The sequence below is a fragment of the Heliangelus exortis genome, chromosome 1, assembly GCF_036169615.1.
Source record: "Heliangelus exortis chromosome 1, bHelExo1.hap1, whole genome shotgun sequence".
Classification (NCBI taxonomy): domain Eukaryota; kingdom Metazoa; phylum Chordata; class Aves; order Apodiformes; family Trochilidae; genus Heliangelus; species Heliangelus exortis.
In genome coordinates, this window is record NC_092422.1 from 128,233,001 (window position 1) to 128,253,552 (window position 20,552).

Sequence of the window (20,552 nt, forward strand, 5' to 3'; positions counted from 1 at the left end):
TCATATTGTCTTCAGTTTTAAAAAGGTGTACGATTATATGGGATTCTTCTTAAATTTCCCACAATTTATTTCTAAATCTCCAGATTCCTTCACTAGAATCTCTCATTTGCTATGACTCCTAGGGACACAGCAAAATAAAAGAAGTAATTCAGGTGTCAGTGACTGTTCTCACACTAGAGCTGGAGGCTAGTGTGAGGCTACTTGTACTCACCCATGTCAGGCAAAGCTGCTATGGGAATGCCTAAAACTCAACCATGTCACAGAGTCCCAAGCCAGATCTAAATGAGTTGATACATTTACACAGAACAATTTAGTGCCTTACCTTCATCTTAGTTCATATCCCAGAAGCAATACAGCCATCTGTGCCAGCTACAGTGAGCAAGTTCCGATGGGCCTGTGTAAGATGCCTGTCTAAGACAGCAGGAGTGAAAAAAAACCACTGCAGAGCTGCTGTGCTTCCATCAGAAACTGAGATGTATCAGATATTTATTTTGTTTTTTTGTCATGCTTGGATAAACAGAAACACTGGAAAGACAACAGAAGGCAGATAGTATAGGATCTCACAGAGGAGGGTTTATGGATAAGAAAACAGAGCAGGAGTTCATACACGTTTAGACTCTATTTCCGTGAGAAAGGAGTGACACAGATCCTATTATTTTTTGTATATTCCATATTCATCATCTGCTATTTCATCAAAACCTACATAGGCAGAGAATGAAGGTGAGGTGTGACCTTTGATAAAAACAAGTCAAGACAATTGAAAATGGAACTCAGTCACTCAAAGCCTCCCTAGAGCTCTGCTCACAACCATCACTGTTCTTCATCTGTAGAACAAATCTATCAGTGTTAGATAGATTGCAACAGAACTGGGAAGGTATAAGAGTATTAGTGTTGGGTCCATTGTGCTAAGAAGGCTCTGTCTCTAGAAGATGAGAAAACCAAAGAACCAAGTCACTTTATAACACTGCCTGTGCGGGAACGCAGCAGATTTGAAACTGATCATGTGACACTGCAGCATCACAGAAGGTGGTCTCAGACCCTAAAAAGACCATGTCTGTAAACTGAAGACTTCTTCCCAGCTTTTGTAGCAAATTATAAATTCTTAGAAGCATTTTTACTGACATAACGCATATATGTCAATATTTGTAACATATTATAACAAATGATAAATTGCAATTTATTGATAATAAATTATAAATAAATATAATTATAATAAAATAATTTATTAATATATCTTACTAATCAGCTTTTATTATCACAGAGTTTAGAAGTAACAATCAAATATAAGAGTTGCCACACGCCTCTGGCAAGATTTAGTGAGATGAATTATTAACAAAATTTCTTTTTGAATATCAGCTCAAGTAAAGATCCTTTTTGAAAATATCAGCTCAAGTAAAACTGCAACAGAAGAAAGCCAGCTGTGATAGGCTGTACTCCACTTATGCTTTATCGACCATCAATACCTAAAACCAGTCGATACAATTTATTACATTAGAATAATTTTTTAAGAAGTGTTGTTATAGTAACAGATAAAGGAATGCACAGTGTATTAGTTATCAATGCTTTATTATTGAAAACAAAATTGAAATTCTCTTATCTGGCACATAAACAATTATTTCTACAAAAAGGAAAGCCTAAAAATCTGATAATTTATACAAATAACAGTTTTTCAAAAAATAAAATTTTAATTTAGTAAACTTGTCTTGTGCTCTTTTATTTTTTTTTTTAGCACTGTCTGCAATAATCCACCATAAATCCCTGAGCAGAGAGACATATTTTAAACATGTTTGAAATTTATTCCAAAAGAAGAAAGGTATCAAGCCCAGACTTATAGTAAAACAAAATGTATTCAGGGACATTCTTGTTAAATTTACGCTGGTTCTTTTTTCTTTCTTTTCTCCTTTTTTTTTTTTTTTTTTTAAGAAAAAACCAAAACCAGTTAGGAATGCAACCACTGCATTACAAGAGTGCTCCCCCTTCCCCCTTTTGTGCACTGAATAAAAATTACTAAACAAAAATGAGTACAAGTGAAGGAGACAAATAACATAGTGAACAGTTAAGACCAAGAAGCCACCAAAGTTTGATGGCTGTTGAGCAACTAAAGCTGCAGGATACCACAGTTTTCTATTGAGTTCAGTTACAGTTACTATCTAATTTATTTCTATACTTTCCAGAAAGTCAGTACAGCAGAATAAGTTCAAGCTACCATTGCATTCTAACACTGATTTCAACAATAAAGTAGAAATTCACCTTTTTACCCTTCAATTTTGCTTTTCCAGCCATAACATTATTTAAGAAAAACTTGACACACTCCACAAAACCAAACAATCTTGCCCATCTGGCCCTTCTGGCAGACCAGTGGTAAACTTAGCAACTTAGCATATTTTAGAGAGCAAGAAAAAAGAAACACACACTACTACAATTTTTTACTCTACTGACTTTGAAACAGCTGCTCCCAAATCTATTCCAATGCAGACTTAAAATCCAAGTGTAAGGGAAGAATGACCAAATAGGTAGAGTATAACACAAGTGCCTCTTTTCCCATTAGGTACACACACTAATCACAAAATATGCAAGGAAAACCTAAGAAAAGAAAGAGCAACACTTACAGACTGTTGTGTTAACATTGCTGCAGTCAATTAATAAATAAATAAATACAGCAAAGCATTTTTCTCTACAGTTTTGTCTGATGGCACCCAACAGTTAAAAAAAAAAAAAAAAAAAAAAAAAAAGTTTTTAACAAAAGATCATGAGGAAGCTTCAGTTCAAGGAGCTCTACCACTTAACATTTTTTCTACCATTATGAAAAGAACACTGAAGCAGGTAGCAACAGGTCATTAAATGAAGCAGTAAATGAATGAAGCAGTAAATTTTCTTACAAGCAATAATACTTTTTCCAAAGAAAGAAATCAGTTAAGAAGTAGCCTGAAAAAAACTGAATAAAGTTTCAATACATTGCAATTTAAAATAAATTATTTTTACCTTTAAAAGTGAAGGCTAAAACAGTAACTTGCCCAAATAATTTGAAATGGAAATAAAGTGAACCTCACCAAAAAGAATATCTAGACATTTGACAGCTCTGCTGCTCGCACACATCAGAAGAAAAGCAGAACGCTAATTTGTTTATAATCTAAATATGTGATATTTTTTAAAACAACACCCCTGTGAAAACTAACTAGCAACCACCTTTACAGATTTCTCTTAATCTACAGTTTTTAGCATGATCGAATCCACACCCTTTGGTTATTTGCTACCCTCATCATTGTATAAAATTCCCTTTTCTCCAAGTTGTTCATAAAGTCTCAATTGTAGCATATCCAGTCACTGATACTTCCAAATTTCATTTGGCTAAATTCTTGCAAAAATATTGTATGCAGAGTCTAGTTCAAAATTGGTCTTACCTAGCACTAACATAAAGAGGCTCAAACACGTTGTTCTACTATACTATTCAAGATATCATCTGATATCAGGGCAAACATCAGTCTTGCCTGTATTGCTAAATCATATCTCTGGATATAAACAAAATATCTCTATTTTGCTTTTGGTTTTTTTCCACTCTACATATACATCTGATATAGAATATGGGCTGTTCCTTGATCATTCTGCCTAGCCCAGTTATTTGACTGTGTATCTCAAGAGCACTGCATTAAAACTTAACAAGATGAAATAATATGCATATTCTCAGTAAACAATTTTGAATTATGTCATGTAATCAGAAGTGTCAAGTTTGTAAAAAAAAAAAAAAAAAAAAAAGTCAATTGGCCATAGAAGCCATCAAATTTGTAAGCAAGTGGTTGTAAAGTGAGATACAGCAGCATTAAGACAAACTGCAAACACACTGGATTTAGTATACATTTTAATGAGTTACCATATCAGCAAAATACTTCAACCTACTATAACCACTTTTAGTCCCATATGGCTTAGTGTACACTGTACAATTCTCCCTTACTATTTCTAAGACAGTTTACATTTTGTGTACCCACCGAAAGATGAGCAAGATGGGATTTGTAATTATTTATCGAATATGCAAAAACACCTTCTCTCAAGTGCTACAGTTCTAAATATTTTTGTGGGGTAATAAGTCCTTCATTAATACCTTAAAGTCTCTCTTTTTGCATTATCTAGCAAAAAAACTTATGCCAAAAAAGCAGAATAGCTTCTCCTAGCAGCAATTAAGACATCTGATCTTTGCAGTCAGGTCCAATGAGTTCTCTGATTGGGCAACTGCGTGGAAGTTGTAGTTTGTGGTTTAAATCAGTTTAAGAAAAAAAGTTTCGTTTTTTCATCATCATGTTTTGGATGTCTTCAAACCTTGTTTCTCCATGATATTCCACAGTTTGCGAAGATTGGACTGAGTGATGACATCATCAGGTTTAAGTTGAAGAGCAAGGAGGTAGTTTTCTTCAGCCTCTTTCAATTTACCGTTTAGATGAAGAATGGCTCCAAGATTCATTAGGGCAGCTGGATACTGGTAAAAAGGAAAAAAAAGAAAAGAAAAAAAAAAGAAAAAAAAAAGGAAAAAGAAATATTAGGAGTATTTTCAATTTTTCTTTTCAGAAAACCTTCTTCCACTTGAATAAATTATTCCCTTATGTTTGCAGACTTTCCATGGAAGCAATTTAGCAATTCAAGCAAATACAGATAACAAGAAAAGGTTTCTGAACAGCTGCTGTATACTTTGTGCTTCAAAGTATAGAATAGGGCAAGATCTTGTGTCTACAGATATAGACTTCTCTCTTAAATGAGAAAACACAGAATTCATAAAGCTTTACATGTGGTAATGTCAGCATAGCACAATTTCCAAGAGAAAATTAAATTAAACCAAGAGTGGTTTAAAGACAGGGATTTAATTTTAATTCAACCCATTGCCAATAAAGAGTTTATAATTGTTAGGAATAGTTAACACAATTGAACTCATTCCTTTTTTTCTCTTTGTCTTAATTATAACTAGGAGCAAATCAATCTGCTCTTAGACTCGAAGGATGTTAAGGGGTCCTTGGATATTCTTTACTGTGCTCTCACAAGCATGTGAATATTCACTTGGAGTCAGGCTGTGGCAATTATTTATTAACAAACAACTGAATAAAATTAACAGTGGTGGAAACACGTGCTATTTAATAACAAAGATATAGAAATTTCATAAGAAGTCAATTAAAAAACTTCTTATGTGATTAACAAGCTTTTCAAATTTAGCTATGACAAAATGTTTCTTGTTATATTAATTTCATCTTCAGACCACTCAATTATGAAATAATAGGTTGTTCATGACAAATAAACTTGTCTGGTTGCTCGAGTTAAATAATATGAAGGCACAAAAGCAGATTTATGAAGCTGAAGAGAAGAGTCTAACCTACCTTTTTGCAAGTACCTAAGGTATTCACATGTTAGTAAGAGTACAGTCAAGTTCTTCCTGCTTATTTTTACCTATTAATATATACATTACAAAAACCCCATAAAGAACACATTAAATTTTCAGAACAACTGGCTTCCAGAGTTTTAAAATTAAGGGGGGGAAAAAAAAAAAAAAAAAAAAAAAAAAAAGTCCAGTGTTCTTTATTGTAAATATTGTAATGCAGATGTAGAGGTATCTGAAGATATTATTTTTAGATTTAATTTTTCTTGCCTTAAACTGACACATTATTTCCACCACTCCTAAGTCAGTTACTGTGTTTTTTACTAAAAATCAAACAAAAAAACTCAGCTGGATTTTATTATGATTTTCCCTTCAAATATTCTCCAGAATTTCCTCTTCAGCCATTCTCTACAGAGGAGAATTAAGCCTTGAAATGTAGTCTTTGCTGTGGACAACATATTAGCAGCTTCATTATCATAGCTATAGCTTTGCAATGACAATCCTGCATAGTATTTTATAATGGAATAAAACATTCCTTAATCAGAAGTGTTCTGGGTGCTAATTGTAGTGATGCAAGTGAAGAAACATTGGAAAACAGCTCCACTGTATAGGGGTAGTTGTATAAATACCCACATATTTATTTATTCATTAATTTTTACACTGAAGATTGAGCACATTTTTTCAAATCATGAGTAAAATGGCCATCCCCACGTCTTGTGCTCCTTATTTGCTTAATTACAGATAATGAATAATTCTTTTTCAAGAGCACAGTTATTGACAAAGAACTGTCTTCCCACTTGAAATATAACTATGTATCTTAACAAATTTAAAATGGATAGGGATTAAAAAAAATCTTAAACCTAGAAAAACTAATTTTAAATATCACATATGTTCAAATGTGCTCAGGGCTAATTTTACAGCATCCACAAACTGATTGTGTGGGAAATAACAGAGCTGCCTTATACAGCTCCCAGAATTCCTCTAACTTTATTTCACACTCTCCTTAAAATATGGTATGTGTATGGTACTAATCAAGTACTCAAAAGAATGACTCTACACCTAGCTAAGAAAACCTTCCTACCAGCATTTCTTTGATTTGGTATATTATTTCACTAGAGCAAGCAGCATCTAATATCTAGAAAAAGAACAAACTGCATAAATTTAACTGAACATGAAATTTTCCAACTTCTGCTTGTCAGTCCTGGTTTCCTGGAGACCAAATTTTAGGCCATTTTAGCTCTTTAACAAATGTACCCATGGAAAATGTGAACTGGTAACTCATTTTGGGTAGTGCTGAAAGCTCATTCCAACTCCTTCATGTTTCAAATGAGGAAGTGAACAAGATTTTGGAAAGACCACCCCCTAACTTTCTAGGTTATCACCCACTCCAATGTCTCTGTTTTATTGTAACAGCCACAAGAATTTGGGGTGACTGCAAGATTGTGCATCAGTGCAATCACTCTTTGATGGTCTGAGGACACGAGAGCAAGACATTTGCTATAGTTTTTCTTCACATGTATTGTCTTTTATTAAAGACAGCTGATAAAACTTTTCAGTACAGTCAGCAGCTACCAGTGCAATAACAGGGGACTTGTAGCACTGTATAACAAATGACACCACCTACTACTTCAGAGACTTGAAAGGGGAAACAGGCCTGCTTTCATTTCCTTTTGGAGACAGATGCTTTATATCAAGGGAAAAAAAAAAAAAGAAAAAAAAAGAAAAAAAAAAAAAAAGAAAGCTGACTGACTTTTCTATTTGGGTTATAAATTCTGTCTTTTATGGTCTATTGGGAATTATTCCCTTTATTAGCATTTTTATCATGGTGTGCTTGTTTCCTCAGTAGTTTGGTGGGTTTTTTTGGGTGCTGGGGGGAGGTGCTCGTAGAGAGGAAGGGAGAGGAATAGCAAAACAATAAATGAACAAAATAGCAAAAGGCATGCATTTAGTTGCCTGAGGTCTTTTTGCTCTACATTGATGACAATTCTTTCAAATTTCCTCTAAGCTACCAAAATAAAAGAGGCTTGGGGCAAGCAAAAAAAATTGAAGTCCTCTCTAAAATTAAAGAACTATAGAATTCCCAAATAAAATAATAATAATAATGATAATGATGATGATAATGATAATGATGATGATAATAATAATAATCAATAATTCTGAGTAGTATTTCAGGATTATACTAATGTAACCAAGTACAGTATTGGACTAACAAACAGAATCAATGACACAGATGAACTTGTTCTTGATACACTTGATTCCTTGTTCTTGATACACTCACAGCAAATGCAATATCAGAAGAACAGTACCAAACAGATGAGAAGTTTACTCCTATATATGCCTAAGAAGTTATGGAGAGAGACACACGTACAAAAGCACTTCACCTAACTCAAAAACACCTCTTGCATGGCAGACAAGTATGGAAAAACAACAGCACAAACATCAAAATCTGAAATTGTTTCCCCCCAAGCCCTGCTTACAGATCACCTTCTTTGCTCAACATGACAGAGGCCAGAGCAGCAGATTTTGTGATGAAAGTGTATTTTGTTGCTGCCAGGGTACTTTTCAGGAAAATCATGTCACTTTTTACTCCAGTAGAATCACAAGTGCAAGCTACTTCTCTCTTAGCTATTTTAAAAGGTCACTGTTGCCAATATTCGTCTTGGTCTTAATTACTGTAGTGTGGGATATTGTAGATGTTTCAAAACAACCCCAGAACTGTCTAATGAACCCTGTAATCAGCATGCCCAGCCCATCAGAAACACAGAGGCTAAGTGTTTTGTTTTAAAACAGTGCAATTAAGGACACTTGCTCTGTTAAGGGTTCCTGTTGAGTAGTATCAATACTTAAAGGACACAAAACGTCATTCACAAGTGAATATTTAATCCCAGAACTTACTAGTTAATTATAATTTGCCCACAGTTAATATGGGCAAAGAATTCAGATACTTCTTTTTGATAACTGAACATACATAGAAGGTACAATGACTGAGGAGAGAATCAACAGAATTTTAGTTATAGAATTGCTCACTCAGTGTGAGAGCAAAGCAGTGGTGGACTGCTTCTTCATGCCAGTGACCATGGGATAATGTGCTGTCATACCTTTTTATTCTCCTCTGGTGATGGCAAGGAATTTCACTTGAACTTTTATTACTGGTGGTATTGCTGTAGCACAGAAGAGTATTTTCTGTAACAGTCAAAATGTCAACAGCTCCTTTTCTATCACTACAGATAACTGGACAATAGAATCATTTCAGGGTTGGTACTTGCTTTTGACAATGACAAACTATTTGAGTGAAACTATAACCAAGGAGCTGCCCAAACACGTAAGGATACTATAAAACATCCTGGTTTCTCAGGGATAGAATCACAGATTTGATTTTCTATTCAGAAAAACTGCATTTTTAAGACTACAGTTCAGTGGAAACAAATTTGATAAGAAACTTTGTTTTAGCTCATGGCCAGCCACGGCGTGTGGGTTTCCATAGTGATCAAGGTCTTTAGCACTTCTGAGTTCGCTAGGTGCTAAAGGAGTGAATGCCAGGGCAGCTGACCCAAGCTGGCCAATAGAAGTATTTGATTCCATAAACATCACACTCACTATAAACTGAAAAATTTGCTGGGGACTGGTTTCTTTCTTCAATGGCCACTTTCTTCAAATGTCCCGGTAGTGTCTTGTCTGTCCTGCCCCCAAGGGCTACTCCCTCTTTGATTGTGACTGTCACACGTTCACTAGAGCAGTGGTGCTCACAACATTTGATGAGGGCATACAGTGATAGGACAAGGGATATTGGCTTTAAATTGGAAGAGGGTAGATTTAGACATTAGGAATAAATTCTTCATTATGAGGGTGGTGAGAAACTGGAACAGGCTGCACAGGGAAGCTGTGGATGTCCGGTCCTGGAAGTCTTCAAGGCCAGGCTGGATAGGACTTGAAGCAGCCTGGTCTAGTGGGAGATGTCCCTGCCCATGCAGGGTAGTCAGAACTAGATGATCTGTAAGGTCCCTTCCAACCCAAGCCATTCTATGAACTTCATGTATCTTTTAGTATTAGTTCAAATATTAGCTTTTAATTATAATTTTACTCAATCTGTTTCCATTTTGACCAACGTGTCTCCTTATCTTTCTCCAGTTCCCCTTCTCAGGTGGGGAGAGGTCACTGGGTGATTGAACAACTGACCAAACAAAGACAAGCATGGGGATAGATGGAGAGGGCAGAAGAGGCTGGGGAGGGACATGCAGTGAGATGCTTGCTGCCAATTGGATCTTACTCTCCAATGCCATACATTGAAAGCACTGTAAATTCAGCCGTGAAATATGGAAGTAAATCTTTTCACGGGAGTGACTGAATATTGCGAGATAAGCTGAGTGCATTTTTTCCACAGACTCATGTTTCTGCCAGGTTCTCTACACTATAAGGCTTTGTAACAACTGCAGTTTGCATATGCTATGTCTGGTATTTTGTTTCAAACAGAACATGAATCACAGGAAAGACACTGATCTCCAGTAAGCTAGCTAAGATGACAAGAGTGAATTGTCTGGGAACAGCTAAGTTGGTGCAAAAAGCATTCTGGAACAAGATGACAGGATGCATGGCAAAACATTACAGATCAGAGAGAATAAAAAAAGAAAAAAAATTCGGAGTTGAGAGGGATTTCTTGTAAGCCCAGACAGCAAAACATTCAGTTCTGCTGGAAAACAAAACAAAAAAAAGTCAGCATCTTTGAAACTCTTAAAATGGAAAGATGCCCTTCAACTCCTCTACAACAGTTAAGTACATCATTTAAATTGCAAGTTCGTTCTTAACTAGTGAAAAAAGGAAATGGAGAGGAAAACTTTCTTCCTGCAAGTACGAAAGTGGATTAACACTGCAAAGAGCACAGTTTCCACAGTTGTACTAGTCAAAAATGGACCTACCCTACATGTCTCTGCTGTAAAGGGAGCCTGCATCCCAATTAAATTACCCTAAGATTAACTAGAATACAGATCTCTATGCATTAAACTAACAACTAACCTAGGCTATAGAGGACAGTTGTCCTCTTACAGATTCAGTTGTCATCTTTAAGAGTACTATGTTGTTAATGCTGACAGAGGAAAACTGTAGCCACTATTTACTGTTATCTCATTAAAGAGAAAGAGACTTCATTTAGCACTCGATTCATATTTTGTTCACCAGTAACAAAATCTTAATATCCAGGGAAGGTGAAAACAAAACAAAACAAAACAAAAAAGGACATCAAAAAAAGAAAGCCAACCAAAAAATGGAGAGATCGGAACAGAGTGGTTTCTGTTGAATACTATTTATATAATAGTCTCAGGTTAGGATAATACATCCATTTAATACATCAAGTTAATAAGAAGAATATCATGAGTTAATTCCAGGTCACATTAACAACTGATGATACTACAAAAATGTTATCATGAGCTTACAACAAATATTTATTATTAGTTTACATTTGGACATTCTGATCTGGACATTCCAGGCACATGACACTTTAACCTGCCTGGTGAAAGGAGAAGACACATGGGTATTTTTTGTATGCATCTAGTCTTGTATGCTTTCAAACACTAGAGGCTATCCAGTCTCAAACAGCAAACTACAGGATATGTAAGTTTAAAACCAGAAATTAAAAGTGAAGGAAGGGGTCACAGTTTTTTTATATACTTACGGCAGATATGGGAGTTTTCATCCACAAGCATATCATCAAATTATTCATTTTGCTTATAGATTTAGACATTGGCATCATTAAAGAAACTCACAGCTGTGAGTCAGAGAAGAATCCTAGGCTTGGCATGGGAAGGAAGCATCAAGAACTGTACTTTGATTCTCAAATTATCACATCAATAGGGGACATTTTAACATCAATGTTCTCCAGCCAGTGGAGGTTTTTTCCTGAGCATCTTTTTCATCTTAAACTTCAGAGACTGCTCAGAGTTTCAAAAACACAGTTATCTAAACCCAAACAAGCATCTAGATACACATTACATCTTGCTATGAAAAGCTGTCTACCGTTGGCTTTATATAAATTCAGAATATACTGGTTTATGTTTCAATGCTAGCAAAAGCATGTGCTACAGCTGGTTAAGGCAACAGATCACAGAAGCAGCTGAAGAAGTCCCAGGCTTACAATTGTAATTTCTTTGTATCTAGATTTTTTTCCCCAATTGCCATGTATCAATTGCTGAGTCTTGTTCTAAAAACCTCCTGGTAATCACCCAGTTTACATAGAAGCCACGATGTATTTTTTTAGGTTTTAAAAAAAAGTATTTTCCAAGTTTTAAAGTGTTCCTAATTAAACTTCTAGCTTTCCAGATTAAATGCTTACATCAGTAAAGGATATGATCATCACAGCAAATTTTCCAAACACTTTAGGACTTCATTTAAAAAATCTTCAAATTACTTAGTTTTTATTTATAGAAATCCAACTGTGCTGTGATGTCTACAGTTTGATAATTTTAAAACATAGCTAGAATTATGGTATAAAATATTTAACAACTTTTTTTATCTAATATGAATATGCTGCATGCTAATAAGGAAGTCTATACTCCCTGCAAGTGAGAAACTTGCTGAATAATAATGTCAACTGAACTACCATACTGACAAACCGAAATTTCCCAGAATTTTTTATAACAGAATTTTGTCCTATTAAGAAAATGTAATGGTGTTTTTTTTGCATATGCTTTCTTTCTAAGCCTTGGGAACCAGAAAATGAAATATCCTTGCATTACTGCTAAATATAAACTCCACTTTTAATTTAAAAGAATTTAAAAGAATTAATATACTCTACTTCACCCAGCAACATGTGGAGGCTGATAGCACATAGGGCTGATTAGAATAGTTGTCCATATTAACACCATCAAAACTACCTGATCTTCAGAGAAAACTAATTTACCAATCATCTGAGGTTATGAACACAATTATATTCACAGTATATATTATTAGCATTCAAAAAAGGTTGGGTTTTGTTTGTTTTGGTTTGGTTTTTGCTTTCTAATCACATAAAATGTTTTTCAAGATGCTAGTCACAGGTATATCAAGTATTGCATTAGAGCTCCCACTTTGAAGTAGAACAGCCAAAAACTGAAATTTCAGAAGGAAGAAGTTTCATTTCTGGTCTTGAAAATTTAGAAGCTCTAACTAAAGGAATCTCAAAATCACAAGATTTCCAGTATTTTGAATCCAGATGCTGAGTTGAGCGTTAAGTGTTAAAAAAGGCTTTCCACCTTTGTCTGACAGGGGAATCAGTTCAGTTAAACACTTGAGCACTAGATAAATATTGATATTACTGTAAGTTTTCACAGAATCATAGAATGGCCAGGGTTGGAAGGGACCTTAAAAATCATCTAGTTCCAACATGAATTGCTGTTGCTCTGTCTTTTTTCCATCACAGCTGTGACCCCACTGTACAAGGCCACCAAATTAGTCAGGCAGGACTTGCCCTTAGTGAAGCCACTTTGGCTGTCACCAATCACTCCTTTGTTACCTGCTTGCCTTAGCAGAGCCTTCAGGAGGAGCTGCTCCATGATATTGCCAGGCACAGAGGTGAGACTGACTGGGCTATAGTTCCCTGGATCTTCTTTTCTTCCATTTTTGAAACTGGGGGTTATGTTTCCCCTTTTCCAGTCTTCCATGATTTTTCAAATATGAGGGACAGTGGCTTTGCAACTCCATCCATGAGTTCTCTGAGGAGCTGTGGGTGAAGACCATCAGGTACCATGGAGATGTTCACCTGCAGGTCCTTTAGATGGTCAAAACCTTTTTACAAAACTTCAGGTATTTGCAGTCATAAGGTATAGTTTTTTTAGGTACACTTGCTCTGAGCACAAAGAATGAGAATCTTGTTAACTTGTTCCAGGCTTATATCATGCACAGTCACTATTAAGGCAGCCCACAAAAAAGTGTGATATTAAAGCACTACAGAAACAGGAATTAAAAAATACTATAAGAGATGTGTAAATGTGGCACTTAGGGATATGGTTTCAGGGTGGACTTGGTAGTGCTACGTTTACAGTTGGACTCTATGATTTTAAAGCTCTCTTTCAACCTAAATGATCCTATGATTTTATGATTATTAGGCACTGTAGGATATTTATGATTAATTTTAGTCTTCATTCCACCTCTTCACAGACATGGTTTTGTTTGGCTAACTCTCCCCTAGAAGACAGCATCAATCACTATTTCTTTATTGATACTAATTCCACTGGCAAGAAAGTACAATTAATATCTATCACACTAAATGATACCAGTTTTGTTAACAACATGGTTTATCATTAGTGCCTGAGGTACTTTCTAATTGTCAAAAAATGCAACTTATACATGTGGAAATATTACCAAGGCAATTGTACAAATAAACTTTTGAGGTTTATGTATTGGTCAAGGAGCTACTTTTTTGTTACAGCATAGACAAAGTTTGAAAATATCCTGTTCATAGATCTTTTCTTTTCTCAAACACCTGCATGGAAAACTTTGAACCTTTTTTCTTCCCCTTAGTCCTTTTTCATCTGGCTTCTGTCACTTTCATGCTCATTGCATAGTGCAAAAGGTTATGCTCACACTCTGTCTTGACTTCAGTTTTACCCATAGGATTATGAGAGCACCTGAGAAAAGAGGCATATACTATTGGTCCTTTGCAAAATATTGAATTACAATGGTCTTTGTGATTCATAAGAATTCATGCCTTTTGGCAGCCAGTAACCTGCACGTGTTCCCTATATACTATTTAGAAATTAAATCTACAGTACATATTAAGATTATTAACTTCCAGGGTAAGGGCAAGGATTTAATTTTAATTTTTGCAGCTCAAAGATTTTAAGGCTGCAGTTACTAAAATTTGGTATTTCGATAAGTAATATTAAGACCACCAGGAACTAACTGTTCACTAGTATTTTACAAGGTTGTGACCTGTAAAAAAATAGAATTAATTTCTGTTAGGGCAGCCGTATTTACCACATCTGCTCAGTGACACACGTTTACAATGCTTTTTAAGTAATTAATATCAATAATGGCATTATATGTTCAGGGGTAGATTTACACACCTTACTCTGAGGTGAGAGGCTTCACTTGATAATGCATATTCTCATAACTGCTGTTTATTGAACAGATGCTTTTTGTATTCTTCAAACTATGTTTTTAAGAAAGCGACAAAGAAAGCGTCACTGTGAATAACACTTCTAAGGTTTAATTCATTATTTCTGAAGGCAGAAGAGGACAACTAATATTTTCAGCACTAGCACCAGGAAATTCAATTCCTGCCTCTCAAACTATCAAATATTATTCAGAGAAATTAGATACTTGCTCCAAACTGCCCACAGAAAAAGTTTTCTACACCTGAATGAAACTACAGTCCAGGGCCACTAGAATCACTATGCAGTTCTGCAGTCAATGGTTCAAGTTAATTGGCCTTCTCATTATAAACTTTCACTACACATACCACTTGTTCTATATGAACACCACAGGATCCCACAGAAATTAACTTTGGATCCTACCTTCCATCAGTCTTTTTGTTAAAGCTCATTCTCCCCTCCCAAATCAAAAGGTTTGCCTCCTGTGAAATTTCCATAATTTCTATTTAGAAAGCATTTTCTTCCTCTATTATGGGTAAGACATCCCATTTGCGAAAAAATCAGCACATAATTCCATCAATTCAGCTTCATAACAGATTTTTAAAAACATAATTAATGAAGGATCATGTATTGATCTTTCAAAAATAATAAAAAATAACTCTCAAAAGTGTATCTAAATGCAGCTGGAATGTGAAGAAATGAAGTAGAACTACTGAGTTATGATAAAACTCCACCATAAATATACCAGTCATTTACCTCAAGGAATTTAAGCAACTTACAAGAGCAACAGCAAACCTTCATATGGAATTTAGTTTAGGGTTTTATTGTGAATTTTTGTTTTTACTGTTATTATATTGGAAAAGAAACCTATTTTCTTTCACACTGTAAGTGCTTTCGATGAGTTTGGGGCAGCCAGATGCTGAGGCAAATGGCACTGTTACAAACCATAATGTCAGATTACAAAAAGACAATCCTTACTGGAGCACCTGAACAATTAGTAAAACTGCCTCCACTTAGGAATAGATGTGCTCATTATATGGAAGGACTTACTTCAACAGGGTGGGTACACCTGACTGTATGTTTGCTCTCCAGTGAAACTAACTGTGGTAAAAAGGATCATGTAAATGCAATATGCAGAGCTGACCAATATACAGTGGCTCAGAGTGCCTCAACAAAAGGGTCTCTTTTTTTGTGAGAACTTAAAAGCTATCAATGCCCTCCTCACTGCATATTCTCATTAGCAGACATCAGATCTCCAGACTGTAAATTTCCCTGGGAAAAATACATTCAAACTGGTACAATAGTTACTCTTAAAGACAATTCCAAGGAAGAGTTCAATCGGACACCTACCACCTATCCAATTCCTAGCTCTCTGCAAACATAAAGATCTTCTCAGGCTGTTATCTCAGATCAAAACCACGGTTATTGTAGGACATTCTTCCTCTATACACCTAGATACATCCAGAGGTGTGGGAAATTTGGGGGGGGGGGCGGGGGGGGCAGAAATCTAATAGAATTTGCCAACCCACAACTAAAAGTCAGTGCTAGAATGAGAAACAGATCAAAACTGTAGTTAGATTAGGAGAAAATTATGACATTATTAATTGAAAAGCATCCCACTGAGAATGTCCTGTTGCTTGGTTCATTTAATGAGTATTAAAAACACTTCCTTATCAGTTCTAATTGAAGAATAAAATCATTGCATTGCTTCCAGAGTCAGGTCTAGACTACTCTAGTAGGAAAAGACTTGATGGATTCGCTTTTAATTGAGTTCAAACAAATGGTTTCATTTCTGAAATGGTAATCAACTGCTCTGAGTTCTATTTATCATAGCACTTCATTTTTGATGGACACTGAGGGCTTTGTTTACAAGGCAAAGCCAGTCTTGCTTTCTCCACGAACAGATGCAGTCAGCATTGTACCTCCTGCCATATTACTACCAGACTATCAGTCGCAATCGAGTGCATATGTCTGCTCATGATAGATCATCTTCACTGCCACAATTTTTAGTTTTTAGTGTCTTTACAAACTACAGCCTCCCATCGCCTCAAAGCATGATGACTCCTTTCATTTAAATGAATAGTACAAATCCAGGCTCTGACTTGCTGTTAGTTTTGCAAATCTATTTTTAGAATTATTCAATAAATTAACATAACAGTTGAGCACAATCACAACTGTTGCACAGTTATTTTCATACTGAAAAGTAATCATAGAATAAAAAAATCATCTGTCTCCTAAGATGTGGATGAAAAATGCTAGATGAAACAAATCTCCATTCCAAGAGACAGGATTACTTGATGTCATATCCTTTCTTCTTTTTTTCTTAATTTTGATGGTGAACTAAACAAATCTTTATACCAGAAAAAGACTTCAGATTTCTATATTAAAAATGCATATAAAACATGGAAAAATAAATGTGAGGACACTAAGAATTCCCCTCATGCTAACTCAAGCACATTCCTATAAAATTTCTAAATTTCTTGACAATAACATAGCTCAACTATTATTTCTTGTGAGAATTTCCTCTTTTTAGAGAATTTATGACATATCGAAAATTGTAAGCATCTGGTGGTGTCAGAAGAGCAGCCTGGAGAGAAAACAGAACCTATGCCTTGATACTTGGGTATTTAACTTCATAGGAAACATCACTGAACTAATAATAAGCATGCATGATTTTTGTGAAAACACAGTGTTTTACATTTTAGAGATATAGACAGGTTTTTGGGGGGTTTTTTGGTGGGTTTTTGTTTTGGGTTATTTTTTTTTTGAGATTCTAGACACAGTTTGGGGATTTGAACACTCTGGGCAACAGAGCCTGACATGGAAAATGGGCACATTAAAAAAATTGGTTTGGTTTTGTTTTTTTTTTTTTTTTTTAAGGAAATTCTCTATTACCAGCTCCAAGCAAGAAACAGGGGATTGCCACCAGATATACTTGAATATCTTGTATGACCCATGTCCTAGACAAATAGCACATGAATTATCAGTTTCTTTCTTTGAAATTACATGCTAAGCAAAAAATTAGTGTTTTGACATTTCTTTTTAAGAGTAATTGATGATTTAAAGAAGATTGAAGTAATTAAAGGGTAATTAAATTAGAAAAAAGGAGTTAGAATATAATTGCTTGTTTCCAAGATTTGTTCTAGATGTTAAAGAAAAACATGTCTATACATTTTAGAGTTAATGAAGAGGAATGACTCAGAAAATAGATTATGCCAATAATTAGATTGTAAAAGGATTAATATTTATGGGAAATCTGTAAACATTTCCATAGCTAAAAAGTAAATGAAAAGCACTCCAAATTACCATGACAACAAATTTCTTGCTTACTTTGCAAAGCATTTTAGGGTATGCAGCTTACTGTTTTAAAAACTCTACATTAGGAAGAGTTCACAGATGCTTGTAGAATGCCACTTGAAGAAATCAGGAACTATACAACCCAATTTACCTCTCATGTGCAGGAGAATCAGAAGCAACTATAATCTAGTCAATAGTGATACTCCAATAGCACCTGTTTGTGTGTCCTTTATCCCCTGATGGATTTCATAGGGATGGGAAACTCTATATGGGTTTTTCTTTTTATTTTGTCAGGGTTTTCTTGGTTGTTGGGATTCTTTTTGTTGATTGGGGTATTTTGAGTATTTTTGGGTGCTGTTTTGTTGGTTTTTTTTTTAAAGTGGAAGGCATTAATCGCTGCTGAAGTATTTATACTTTAAGACTCAGAACAACAGCCTATCTTGAAACAGACAGTTCTGCACAACAAAAACCCTAAAGACGTCTCTAAAATATTTAGGAGGACCATAGTCAAAGCTATTCTGATACCAAATCCCAGAGCCTACCAATCTACCATAACAGAGAAAGTGCTCTCGTATTTTTGAGATCAGAGAGCGGTGTCCTCTTTTCCCTTAGGGTGTTCCACTGTCTCCTCCCATAGTGAAGCTGATCCATGACTAAGCCTCTTACCCCTCTTGTTTTCTGAATTAAAACCATTAAAGTATGCCATCTGGAAATACAATTCCCATCAGTCATGTCTATCTTCCCATTAGGAAACCACAGTGCTCTTTATAGTGCCCAAAAGTTCTGCATGCCCTATAACAATTGGTTCAGTCTTTAGGAAGCAACGGAGCAGGAAGAGAGGAAGAACTAGATCCTGGGAATTTTTCTTATTCCTCACACCTTCACTAGAAGAAAAGAAAGGAGGCATTTTCAGGAGGCCAAGAGTGCTGCTGAGCTGGAAGGCATCCACAACCATTCATATCATTGAGATGGAAAGTCTGGCACACTTGAGTGGAAGCCTTAAACAATGCGAGGCTGAGCAGCAGCTGGTGCTGGTAGTGGGAAGCTGAGCCCCCCTGACACGGGGCAGGGGAAGCTGAGAGCAGCTCAGAGGGAAGCAGGCAACCAGCAGAAGCTCCACCTGCCCTACTAGGCCCACTGTTGTATCTACTGTAAAGGCAGGCACAAGTAGTGGAAAACATCTGAGCAGGTGAATCTGCTGGAGGCTACCTAAAAATACCGCTCTGTGATCATTATTATAAAGATAAAAGGTTGCCATGTGTTCATGGCACATGAACATTTTAAAACAGAGTGTCCTGCTTTACTGGCAATAATACATGGTGTAAAAATGTATACCATTTCTCTAGAGGACCATATCAGCTTTATCTGTACTACAGTCCCGAAACAAGGAGTGCAATGGCAAGGTGCTCCAACTGGGACTCGACAACAGGCATTAGGTAGACTTGTTCAAAAGAAATGCAGGAGCAAGAGACTCATCACTGATGAGGTATCTGCAGGATCCCTCGATTGAAGGTCAGCTGCAGACAATTTAAGAATCACTGTTAAAACATCCATTACTGCCATCAGCAGCAGAACAAACACAGTAGGAGCTCCTATAAGTTTTGTGAAAATTCTCCCTGGCAATAACAGGAAATACAAATCTGGCAAAATGCATTAAAGCTGTTTCTCTCACAGTTATTCCTAGTCTGGTAAAGCCACATGAGAGAATCACTGAATGTTCAGGAGAACCTCAGATAGGGAAATGTGGCACGGAAACACCTAAGGAAAAAATATATAAAAAAGCAGAGCTTGTTTACATGTTTCAAGATAAAATCCAACACCTACTGAATTTCTGGAAGATGTATGTACTACTGGAAGTATATTCATTTTTAAAGGTCTTGCCATAAGTAAACCCCAGATATTATGAATACTTTCCATAAGGAGGCACTGAAAGCATGTTATCCATAAGGTGGCTATAAAAATATAGACTATTATCTGGAAGTCACCAGGATTCGTTTTTCAACTGGTAGACAGCTTGAGGTAGAGCTTATTGCAAGCTTGGAGCCTTTGACATGAAATCTGAATTCCAGCACTGGAGAAGAAAAAAAATAGAAACTGCTTTTTAATATGATATTGTGTTAACTGATTACATAAACCCTTCGAGTCAAGAAATAGTTTAGTCCCCCACATCATGATTAAACCATCTAGTGGAAACTGTATTTATTTTGCTTATAGGTACATTTCTCCTTTCCCCCTGATTCTATGTGTGTGTCTCCTTATGTATGTTGTTACAGAGAGACATTTAATCAAGCCCTTTTGAAGTGGTAGAGTGGAAACAGCTGCTTCTGACAATGTGCCAATGACACGGGGCTTAAAGCTGTCACGAGCTCCAGACTGCAAGCAACACTAATGTGTGGTTGGGATGGCAGGGACTTGCAGGTCACGGCACCTCCTTGAGGAATGCTCCTAAGCCAATCAGCTAAAGGTGGTGGCTCAAAGTCTTAAGGCTCTGGAGAGCTCTCTTGCATTTAAGACTCTCAAGGTCATACTTCAAAGTGCTCTGGTTTCTCAAGAACCATTGGCCATATGTGGGGGGTTCTAGGACAGTTTTTTTAAAGATTGGCTGCTTCAAGTTCAGACTTAAAAAATTAGAAATGCAGTTCTGTTACACAAGTGACCCCTTAAAAGTTAATAAAAGTCAATATGTGACATTCTTGTAACAAATGCCAATTTCAAGAGAGTTTCTGGATGACTTTTTTCCACAACAAACTGAGCTTAAAGCTCACATTTCAGAGTGCCTATCAACTTGTTAAAATGATTTCCTGGTTTGTGAACATTAAGTAGGGCACCTAGAAACCATCTCT

General features: G+C 35.9%; 1 protein-coding gene across 1 annotated transcript in view; it reads right to left on the minus strand.

Moving 5' to 3' along the window:
• Nucleotides 1–1,549: 1,549 nt before the first annotated feature.
• TMTC2 (transmembrane O-mannosyltransferase targeting cadherins 2) overlaps nucleotides 1,550–20,552 on the minus strand; it is a 248,761-nt gene continuing 229,758 nt past the window's right edge. Inside the window, exon 12 of the mRNA XM_071765939.1 lies at nucleotides 1,550–4,468. Within this exon, the coding sequence (XP_071622040.1) occupies nucleotides 4,289–4,468 (180 nt within the window). The 3' untranslated portion in view covers nucleotides 1,550–4,288. The remainder of the gene's footprint in view (nucleotides 4,469–20,552) is intronic.